The 12,500-nt window shown below is 37.2% G+C and overlaps 1 protein-coding gene across 1 annotated transcript in view; it reads right to left on the bottom strand.

Annotated features, from left to right (window-relative positions):
- Nucleotides 1-12,500, bottom strand: part of LOC137629764 (transmembrane protein 117-like) — a 188,393-nt gene that overhangs the window by 29,893 nt on the left and 146,000 nt on the right. Inside the window, exon 5 of the mRNA XM_068361382.1 lies at nt 12,147-12,403. Coding sequence (XP_068217483.1) covers nt 12,147-12,403 — 257 coding nt within the window. The remainder of the gene's footprint in view (nt 1-12,146; nt 12,404-12,500) is intronic.

Here is a 12,500-nt window from a genome sequence, read left to right as displayed (position 1 = left end):
ATTATTTGAATCTGTAATGAATAATGAAATTCTCCATTCAAGGAAATTTCATTTGGCAGCGCTGTCCCAAACCCGTCCACCAACCTTTAACTATGCTGATGATTGTTATCTTGGTCACTTGTACAGGGAAATGACTCAATATCTATGTGTTTTGATGAAAAAAGGTAATACTAAACACTTTCATAAGTAAACTCAGGTTGCTTTCGATATCATATGAAAAAATCACACGATTTTCTGATGAAAATGTTCATTCATAATAAGGAAACGGTCATTGGACAATTTACCAACTACCGATTCTCTAGCCTCTACCTTCCTACTACACTTTTTGGACACACGTGTTCTTCAAATAATTGACTATATTAGTTTGGTCAAGGTACCTCTGATGCCATCTATGGGCGGTAAAGTAAAACTCGTTACGGTGTAAGGGAGGGAGCTAGCGAAGTCTGCGTTATTATGCCTTTCGAAATGTAACAATACTGTTATTCTACGTAGATTTTACTAATAATACACGTCATACCATTAAACACATTAATTATATTTTGGTTTCATAAGAAGATAATTGAAAATTACAGCAAATAACTGTAATTACTCGATTATCTCACAAATTTCAGTATATGTGGCACATCTGGCGACCCCCTGACCCCCAAATGTAATTGAACTAATGATTGTTTGTTGAGGAAATATTTCTGTGACATTCATTGAGAAATTTGTAATTTTCTGAGGATTAAGTTGTGGCCAGACAACAAAGAACATCAAAGTTCACGTGCATCTGCTTTACAGCAATTTTGTGCCCAAATAGAACCAGAAATGAAGTAATGCAAATTGTAATGAGATGGGGATAATTAGCAGTTTGGTACTCTAGTCAGGCCATCTATTGGCCACGAAAAGTAATAACGTGTAGGGCTCTTTAATCCTTGCATTCTGGAACCTTCCATGACGTCATTTTGGTTTAAAAATAGCTAAAGAATAGCCTAATTCATTTGAACTTCTTAATTTGAACTTAATATAATTTATACCTGTCATACATATTTCTACATAAGTATCAATCTATAACCATTTTCTCATTGGATAGAATAATTCACATGAATGGAACAAGGGACGCGTGCTGCCATCTTTTGACAAGTAGAAACACTCGAATTCTATTCGAATTGGAAGAAACGTATCGGCACTGAAATATACTTTTATGATATTTTTTTTTTTCAATTAATGCATCAAAAATTCAAAATCCAATCATTTTTTTCTTCTGATTTAAGGCTCTAAGTTATGGTAATTATATGTAAAATACAGATAATATTTATTACAAATAGTTATAGTGCAGATCCTATATTCTAAAAGCAGAGTTGGAACTCATCCATAGAATTAAAAACCTAAAATTTAACTAAAATATATATATAATGTCCGCAACAAATACGTTGTTAGCTAATCATAAGCCCAATTATAGATATCAATGCTCTATGAAGTGTGCCTTGTTACATGTACCAGGGGCAAAGCGTATTTTCGGGTGGAGGTCTAAAGTTTGAAAAGGCACTGACGGTGGGGGGGCCTTCCCCCCTAGAGATTTTTTTACGAGGAAACACCCATAGATGCGATTTCCTGGAATCTGACAGCAGATTGTAGCAAAAAAAAAAAAAAAAAAAAAAAAAAAAAAAAAAAAAAAAAAAAAATTATGTGACCAATTGTTATTGTTATTATTATTATTATTATTATTATTATTATTATTATTATTATTATTATTAACTAAGCTACAATCCTAGTCGGAAAAGCAAGATGCTATAAGTCCAAGAGCTCCAATAGAGAAAAATAGCCCAGTGAGGAAAGAAGATAAGGAAATAAATCAATGATATAAGAAAAAATTAACAATAAAATATTTCAAAAACAGTAACAACATCAAAACAAATGAAACATATGAGTCGGTACCCAAAATAACAGAAAGCTATTAGAGAAAAAAAAACAGTAAAAGGTATGAAAAGAGACAAAGCAGAAAAAGATGGCTTAAAAAAGGATTTAATAACAAATGGAGATATTTCATAATAGTCCACTTGAGAGTACACTCTGACACACTATTCTATCTAATTTCTCTTCCTCTTGTTTCGTTAAAGTTTTTATAGTTTATAAAGGAAATATTTATTTTAATGTTACTGTTCTTAAAATATTTTTATTTTTCTTTGTTTCCTTTCCACCCTGGGCTATTTTCCCTTTTGGAGCCCCTGAGCTTATAGCATCCTGCTTTTCCAACTAGGGTTGTAGCTTAGCAAGTAATGGTAATACTGTAATAGAAAATATCGGTGAACTTGGGAAAAATATATTATACTTCGCAAAAAGAGACACAAAAGTCCTTAAAAATTATCGCCCAGTAAGTTTATTCTCAGTAATATATGAAATATTTTTAAAAAATCATATTTAGCAAAATGGAAAGAAAACTAGACTTTAATCACGTTTTAGAAGCCGGTATTCAACAACTGACCCTATCCATGTAATGATCTAAGTCTTTTTATAGTTTTATATGAATTATCTGTTTTAATTTTATTGATGTTTTTTAAAAATACTTTATCCTAATTTTTCATTATTTCTTATAATGTTTATTTATTTCCTTGCTTCCTTTCCTCACTGGACTATTTTTCCCTGTTGGAGCCCTTGGGCTTATAGTATCTTGCTTTTCCAACTAGGATTGTAGCTTGGCTAGTAACAACAACAACAACAACAACAACAACAATAATAATAATAATAATAATAATAATAATAATAATAATAATTAAGCAGCTAATGGAAAATTCAACAGAGTATGATGAACCACTATATAAGACATTGAAGTCTACGAGAAAGCTTTTTATTCTGTCAAAACTTTAACAGTAATGAAAGCCCTTCAACGACGACGAATATCTGATACTTATACTAGAGCACTTGAAGATATCTATGCTCTTCAACAAAGTTAAAATCTTGAAAACAGTAAACCCAGAATCCTATAAAACATAAGACATAGTTTTCTGACCAAAACCAAAACATCTTTATCTTCTAAGAAGGTGAGACACGTCTCCTTGAAGGTCGCGACCTTGCTGTACCCGTTTTAAATTCTACGAAGAGACGCTACTGAAGAGGAGCTATTAGTTGGTAGGAGAAGGAACAGGGAGGAAAGAGGGAAGAAAAGTGTCCAATGAATGAGGAATAAGATGGATACGAGGAGATGAAAACGTGATAAAGTTTTTGTAAATCTGAATTGGTAATGAAAATTTGTTTGTAAGGTTGAGTCGGTAATAAGGTTTTGTAGGGTTGAATTGATAATAACAAGGTTTTTCAAAGGTTGAATTAGTAATAACAAGGTTTTTGCAAGGTTAAACTGGTAATAACAAGGTTTTTGCAAAGTTGAAGGTAATGACACGGTTTTTCAAAGGTTGAATTAGTAATACCAAGGTTTTTGCAAGGTTGAATTGGTAATAACAAAGTTTTTGTAAGGTTGAATTGGTAATAACAAGGTTTTCGCCAGATTGATTTGGTAATAACAAGATTTTTGCAAGGTTGAATTGGTAATAACAAGGTTTTTGTAAAGGGCATAAAGGTATTAAAAATTTTAAAGGTCACTCATGAATGGCATAGGCAAGAGTCACAGGCAATCCCCTCCTAGAGAGTGACCATACACACATATGATCAGCGTCCAAGCCCACTCTATCAAGCTAGGACCAAGGAGGACCAGGCAATGGCAGCTGATATCTCAGCAGGTAGACCTATGAATCCCCCTAAACCAACTTTCCTAGCTCAACAGGATGGTGAGGTTACAGACACTACAAGAAACTATCGAGCTTGAGCGGGTCTCGAACTCCCGTCCAGCAAGTAGCCAGGCAGGGACGTTTCCTATAGACTGAACAGCAAGAGAATTGCCGAGTATGTGGAGAAGTTCAATAGGATTTTCAAAGAACTATTTATTCATAAATATCAATATCTTCATGTATGTGTTTAAGATAGTAACTGTATGAATACATTTAATCAATGATAATTTTCTTGAACGAATTTTAAATACATATATGTATATATAAACACACACACACACACACACACACACACATATATATATATATATATATATATATATATATGTATATAATATATATATATATATATATATATATATATATATATATATATGTATGTATATAAATGTGTATATACATATATATATATATATATATATATATATATACATATATATATATATATATATATATATATATATATATATATATATATATATATAAATATATATATATATATATATATATATATATATATATATATACATTTCATAGTATTTCTAAACTAATCATACCTAGATGAACATTGGCAAGTTAAAGCTTTTTCTCTATCGTCAAATAAATCTTTCTTACATTATCAAATAAGGTTTACTTATTTTGTTAAATAATGTTTACATTCATTGTCAAATAAGGCTTACTTTCATAGTCAAATAATGCTTACTTTCATGGTCAAATAAGGGGTACTTACATGGTCAAATAAGGCTTACTTTCATGGTCAAATAATGCTTACTTTCATAGTCAAATAATGCTTACTTTCATGGTCAAATAAAGTTACTTTCATAGTCAAATAATGCTTACTTTCATGGTCAAATAATGGGTACTTACATGGTCAAATAAGGCTTACTTTCATGGTCAAATAATGCTTACTTTCATAGTCACATAATGCTTACTTTCATGGTCAAATAATGGTTACTTTCATGGTCAAATACGGCTTACTTTCATGGCCAAATACGGCTTACTTCCATGCTAAAATAAAGCTTTCATCCATTCTCAAATAAGGCTTTCTTCCATTCTCAAATAAGGCTCACTTCCCTTGTTAAGTTCCATTTCCACTGACAGATAAAGGGTCACTTCTATTATCAAGTTAACGTCAACTATCATTTTAAAATCAAGATCCATTTCAATTATCAAATAAAGACCCTCTTCCAGTCAATTCAAGGCTTACTTCCATTACCAAATAAAGATTGTCTTCTATTGTCAAGGTAAATTTCTTTTCTATTGCTTAGTACTAATTCTGATTACTGATCTAACTGACACCAACCTTCTCATCACTGTCAATGCATCAGTATCAAAGCGCCAACAGTAAACCTTTATATTCACTGGCAAATACCTTTAGCCAATAGGTACCTCCAACCTTTAAAAGCCAGCGAGGTGAAAGCATCAGACTGCTAGATCGAGAATGCAAAAGGGACAATGCATCACCTGACAGAAAAGGCAGAAGAGGATCTGTATAGTTTACAAAAAAAAATTCAAGTGACGTTCTGATCATTAGACAATGGGGCTGCCCCACTCACCTCCTGCAACATCCCCTTCCCCTAGTACCCTCTAGTTTTCTCCTATCCCCCTACTGGCTGTATGATCCCCCTACTGGCTCTCTGATCCCCTTACTGGCTCTCTGATCCCCTTACTGGCTTTCTGTTCACTCTACTAGCTATCTGATCCCCCTACTGGCTCTCTGTTGCCCCTACTGGCTCTCTGTTCTCCTTACTGGCTCTGCGATCCCCTTACTGGCTCTGTGATCCCCCTACTGGCTATGTTCCCCCTACTGGTTCTGTGATTCCCCTACTGGTTCTGTGATTCCCCTGCTGGCTATCTGTTCCCCCTACAGACTCTGTTCTCCTTACTGGCTCTGCGATCCCCTTACTGGCTCTGTGATCCCCCTACTGGCTTTCTGTTCACTCTACTAGCTATCTGATCCCCCTACTGGCTCTCTGTTGCCCCTACTGGCTCTCTGTTCTCCTTACTGGCTCTGCGATCCCCTTACTGGCTCTGTGATCCCCCTACTGGTTCTGTGATTCCCCTACTGGTTCTGTGATTCCCCTGCTGGCTATCTGTTCCCCCTACTGGCTCTGTGATCCCCCTACTAGCTATCTGTTCCCCCTACTGGCTCTGTGATCCCCCTACTGGCTATCTGTTCCCCCTAATGGCTCTGTGATCCCCCTACTGGCTATCTGTTCCCCCTAATGGCTCTGTGATCCCCCTACTGGCTATCTGTTCCCCCTACTGGCTCTGTGGTCCCCCTACTGGCTCTGTGGTCCCCCTACTGGCTATCTGTTCCCCCTAATGGCTCTGTGATCCCCCTACTGGCTATCTGTTCCCCCTAATGGCTCTGTGATCCCCCTACTGGCTATCTGTTCCCCCTACTGGCTCTGTGATCCCCCTACTGGCTATCTGTTCCCCGTACTAGCTCTGTGATCAAAGACAAGTCGAAAGCCCTCCCCGGCTTTAAAGTTTATACACTGTACCAGGATGTCTAATAATATCTACCGGAAGTCGAGCTAGCGAGCGAGTGAGAGGGGCCGAATTTTCGTCTTCTCTGGGTCACCGTGTGACCTTCAAAGAGGAATTTCAAGCTTGGAAACGAATGCTTGATAACATATTGCTTGATAAGAATTGATAAAAACAAGTCTTATGCTGAGTTGGTAATAAAAAGGTTTTTGTAAGGCATAATTGGTATAAACAAGCTTTAGGTTTTCGTAAGGCTGAATTGGTTATAACAAATTGTCGTAAGACTGACTGGTTAATAACAAACTGTCGTAAGACTGACTGGTAAATAACAAACTGTTGTAAGACTGACTGGTTAATAACAAACTGTCGTAAGACTGACTGGTTAGTAACAAACTGTTGTAAGACTGACTGGTTAATAACAAACTGTCGTAAGACTGACTGGTAAATAACAAACTGTTGTAAGACTGACTGGTTAATAACAAACTGTTGTAAGACCGACTGGTTAATAACAAACTGTTGTAAGACTGACTGGTTAATAACAAACTGTTGTAAGACCGAATGGTTAATAACAAACTGCTGTAAGACCGACTGGTTAATAACAAACTGCTGTAAGACTGACTGGTTAATAACAAACTGTTGTAAGACTGACTGGTTAATAACAAACTGTCGTAAGACTGACTGGTAAATAACAAACTGTTGTAAGACTGACTGGTTAATAACAAACTGTCGTAAGACTGACTGGTAAATAACAAACTGTTGTAAGACTGACTGGTTAATAACAAACTGTCGTAAGACTGACTGGTTAGTAACAAACTGTTGTAAGACTGACTGGTTAATAACAAACTGTCGTAAGACTGACTGGTAAATAACAAACTGTTGTAAGACTGACTGGTTAATAACAAACTGTTGTAAGACCGACTGGTTAATAACAAACTGTTGTAAGACTGACTGGTTAATAACAAACTGTTGTAAGACCGAATGGTTAATAACAAACTGCTGTAAGACCGACTGGTTAATAACAAACTGCTGTAAGACTGACTGGTTAATAACAAACTGTTGTAAGACTGACTGGTTAATAACAAACTGTCGTAAGACTGACTGGTAAATAACAAACTGTTGTAAGACTGACTGGTTAATAACAAACTGTCGTAAGACTGACTGGTAAATAACAAACTGTTGTAAGACTGACTGGTTAATAACAAACTGTCGTAAGACTGACTGGTTAGTAACAAACTGTTGTAAGACTGACTGGTTAATAACAAACTGACGTAAGACTGACTGGTAAATAACAAACTGTTGTAAGACTGACTGGTTAATAACAAACTGTTGTAAGACCGACTGGTTAATAACAAACTGTTGTAAGACTGACTGGTTAATAACAAACTGTTGTAAGACCGAATGGTTAATAACAAAATGCTGTAAGACCGACTGGTTAATAACAAACTGTTGTAAGATTGACTGGTTAATAACAAACTGTTGTAAGATCGACTGGTTAATAACAAACTGTTGTAAGACTGACTGGTTATTAACAAACTGTTGTAAAGCTGACTGGTTAATAACAAACTTTTCAAAAGGCTGAATTGGAAATAACTTTTTATAAGGCTAAAATAACAAATTGGAATACAAATTAATATCTAAAAAAGAAAATAATTGACACTCAGGAAGCGGGAATTTAGGGATTCCGTAACAAATTATTAAGGAACCTGGAAGTTATTTAACTTTAATAATGACATATTTACTTTTATGGTTTTAATTGAATATTCTTTTATTCTTTATTTATAATAAACGATATCGGCGTCAATGACCTTCGATGTCAGGAAGCCAGAAAACGTCAAATCAATCAATCAATTAGTCAATCATTCAATCAATAAAAAAAGAAGAAAACAAATAACAAGAGAATCAATAAACATAAAATATCCTGCACTTTAAGCGGATGATATATAGAAGAGAGGAACACAACGCATTTTGCTCTGTTTTCATCGATCAGATTAAATATTAAAATTGTCCTTTCCACTTGACATACGATTTCTGGATGTAGCAGATCAATAGTGTATCTTCTCCTGTCGAGTATGCTTATCAAAAGTTAATGCTACGCCAGTTACAAGTTAAAATCAATCCGAATTAATGAGTTGTGAACCCAGTGGGATATGACTCCAATTAGAACTGTATCTTCTTCAGTTGGGTATGTTGGTTAAAAACAATCAAAATTGAATAGTGAATTCAGTGGGATATGCCTCCAATAAATACTGTATTTCTTCAACAGGGTATGTCGATCAAAAGTCAATACTACATCAGTTAAAAATTGAAATCAATCCGAATTAGACCTGTGAACCCAGTTGGATATGATTCACTTCAGTACTGTATCTTCTTCAGTATGTTGGTTAAAAACAATCAAAATTAAATAGTGAATTCAGTGGGATATGCCTCCAATCAATACTGTATTTCTTCAACAGGGTATGTCGATCAAAAGTCAATGCTACATCAGTTACAAGTTGAAATCAATGCGGGATATGATTCACTTCAGTACTGTATCTTCTCCTGTTGGATATGTTGGTTAAAATCCCTGCTACGCCAGTTACAAGTTAAAATCAATCCGAATTAGATAGTAGTTAACAATTGGATATGATTCCAATCAGAACTGTATCTTCTCTACTTGAGTATGTCGGTTAAAAGTCACTGCTACATCAGTTACGAGTTAAAATCCATCTAAATTTGTGAGTAGTGAACCCAGTGGGATATGACTACAATCAATACTGTATCTTCTTTTGTTGGGTATGTCGATCAAAAGTCACTTCTACGTCAATTATAAGTTGAAATCAATCCGAATTAATGAGTAGTGAACCCAATGGGACACACACACACACACACACACACACACGCAGTATGTACAAGCATAAGATGTTTCAAAGATAGCTCAGGGAAGAAGACTGAAATGGTTTGGTCATGTCATGATGAGGAGAGAAGATGAACGCGTATGTAAAAGGGGTATGAACATGGAGGTGGAGGACGGCAGAAGAAGGATGGGAAGGTCAAAGTTCAGGTTGAAAGATAAATTATTCAATGTCATGAAGGAAAAGGGTCTAAGAAAATAAGATGTTCAGGACATATTAAGATGGAGAAAGTTGACTAGAAACTGCGGCCCCATACAGAAATGGGAAAAGCTGAAGGCAAAGATATAAAGATATATATATATATATATATATATATATATATATATATATATATATATATATATATATATATATATATATATATATATCACCCACGAAAGGCATTTAATACCGAATACTATCTTGGGAATATATATCCACTTGGAATTCATTTTATGGTAACTCTATCTCTCTTGATAGCTCAGTCGGTAGAGTCGTTGCTGGCATGGTTTCCGGCCCACAGGTGGGGGTTCGAATGAGATAGAGTCGTTGCTGGCATGGTTTCCGGCCCACAGGTGGGGGTTCGAATGAGATAGAGTCGTTCGAATCTCCACCAGGCCAGAAGCTGTTACCATAAAATGAATTCCAAGTGGATATATATTCCCAAGATAGAATTCGGTATCAAATGCCTTTCGTGGGTGATATTTACATTGACTGAAATCACGTGTGCTTGTGATATATATATATATATATATATATATATATATATATATATATATATATATATATATATATATATATATATATATATATACACCGTTGATATACGCATGTATTTATGTGGCGTGTATCAGTTTCTGTTTGTTAAACCTGATGACATCAATTAGTGTTAATTAATCCAATGCATGAACGCATGATCCATGATTTATGATAATGACGCGATCACGACTATCCATTTAATTCTTTATTTATGAAACGGATGTTGCAATTGCAGCCGGAATGCAGGTGATTAAATTAATTGTTAATCAGTAGGAATAAAAATGAAACAGCTTTTGCTCATACTGAAGGATAATAAAGGTTATTAATCAGAAAATCATTTATCAAAACCTATTGCAACATTATTGGGATTTCTCTCGTTTGGCGTGTGATCGTATTTTGTTTTAGTTTCCCGTTTTCTATCTGATACGTTTTCTTTAAATCTCTCATGAAAATAAACATTTACGTTAAATAATCAGGAATTATTAAATTTACAAATAAATCAAAAAGAAAAAAAAAATTGCAATATAAAAATTTAGGATATGCATACAATGTTACTAATTCAGATAAAAAAAAAATTCTTCTGAGGAATTAATAAATCACTAACAAAAATAAAATGTCTTTTCACCTGCAATCTCTCTTCACCAGTGGGTTCTCCTCACCTGCAATCCCTCCCAACTTAACAATCTCTCCTCCCCTGCAATCTCTCCTCACCTGCGGTCTCTCTTCACCTGCAATATGTAGTCTCTCGTCATCTGCAATCTCTCTTAACCTGCAATCTCTCCATGAAAGCTATCTCTTTTCCCATGCAATATCTCCTTGCTTGCAATCTCTCCTCACTTGCAATCTCTCCTCACTTGCAATCTTTCCTCACCTGTGATCTCTCTTCACCTGCAATCTATGGGTTTTCTTCATCTGTATTATCTCCTAACATACAATCTCTACTTACCTGCCATCTCTCCTCACCTGTGGGCTCTTTACCTGCAATCGCTCCTCCCCTGCAATCCCTCAGGCCCTGCAATTTCTCCTACCCTGCAATCTCTCCTAAGCTGCAATCTCCCCTCCCCTGCAATCTCTCTTAAGCTGCAATTTCTCCTCACCTGCAATCTCCCCTCCCCTGCAATCTCTCCTAAGCTGCAATTTCTCCTCATCTGCAATCTCTCCTACCCTGCAATCTCCCCTCCCCTGCAATCTCTCCTCCCCTGCAATTTCTCCTCACCTGCAATCTCTCCTACCCTGCAATCTCTCCTACCCTGCAATCTCCCCTCCCCTGCAATTTCTCCTAAGCTGCAATTTCTCCTCACCTGCAATCCCTCATTTCCTGCAATCTCTCCTCCCCTGCAATCTCTCCTAAGCTGCAATTTTTCCTCAACTGCAATTTCTCCTCACCTGCAATCCCTCATTTCCTGCAATCTCCCCTCCCCTGCAATCTCTCCTCCCCTGCAATCTCCCCTCCCCTGCAATTTCTCCTAAGCTGCAATTTCTCCTCACCTGCAATCCCTCATTTCCTGCAATCTCTCCTAAGCTTCAATCTCCCCTCCCCTGCAATCTCTCCTAAGCTGAAATTTCTCCTCACCTGCAATCTCTCCTACCCTGCAGTCTCTCCTACCCTGCAATCTCCCCTCCCCTGCAATTTCTCCTAAGCTGCAATTTCTCCTAGGCTGCAATTTCTCCTCACCTGCAATCCCTCATTTCCTGCAATCTCTCCTAAGCTTCAATCTCCCCTCCCCTGCAATCTCTCCTAAGCTGCAATTTCTCACCTGCAATCTCTCCTACTCTGCAATCTCCCCTCCCCTGCAATCTCTCCTAAGCTGCAATTTCTCCTCACCTGCAATCTCTCCTACCCTGCAATCTCCCCTCCCCTGCAATTTTTCCTAAGCTGCAATTTCTCCTAAGCTGCAATTTTTCCTCACCTGCAATCCCTCATTTCCTGCAATCTCTCCTAAGCTTCAATCTCCCCTCCCCTGCAATCTCTCCTAAACTGCAATTTCTCCTAAGCTGCAATCTCCCCTCCCCTGCAATCTCTCCTACCCTGCAATCTCCCCTCCCCTGCAATCTCTCCTCCCCTGCAATCTCTCCTAAGATGCAATCTCCCCTCCCCTGCAATTTCTCCTCAACTGCAATTTCTCCTCAACTGCAATCTCTCCTACCCTGCAATCCCCCTCCCCTGCAATCTCTCCTCCCCAGCAATCTCCCCTCCCCTGCAATCTCCCCTCCCCTGCATTCTCTCCCAAGCTGCAATCTCTCCTAAGCTGCAATATCTCCTCACCTGTGGTCTCGACGAATCCCTTGTTGAGTTGATCCCAGGAGATGTAATCGGAGACGATGAGGAAGATGACGACGACGGCCACCACGATGGAGCCACACCAGAAGATCAGGATGCGGGGAACGTTGGACAGGCGGTACAGGCGGCGGAAGCACGTGGCCCAGTGCGGGTACAGGTTGTCCTGCAGCATCATGTCGGTCACCATGAGGGCCGTGACTAGGTCGCCCAGCCACGTGCAGGTTGCGGCGGCCTTCATCATGCTGTGGGATGGGGTGGCTTTGTTAGATGTGGCTAGGATGTTACTGGTGTATTCAATATGATTAATTACTATCATAATACTTCTAGGCATAGAATTAA

Source organism: Palaemon carinicauda, chromosome 37, assembly GCF_036898095.1.
Source record: "Palaemon carinicauda isolate YSFRI2023 chromosome 37, ASM3689809v2, whole genome shotgun sequence".
Taxonomy (NCBI): domain Eukaryota; kingdom Metazoa; phylum Arthropoda; class Malacostraca; order Decapoda; family Palaemonidae; genus Palaemon; species Palaemon carinicauda.
This window is presented reverse-complemented; position numbering and strand designations above follow the sequence as displayed.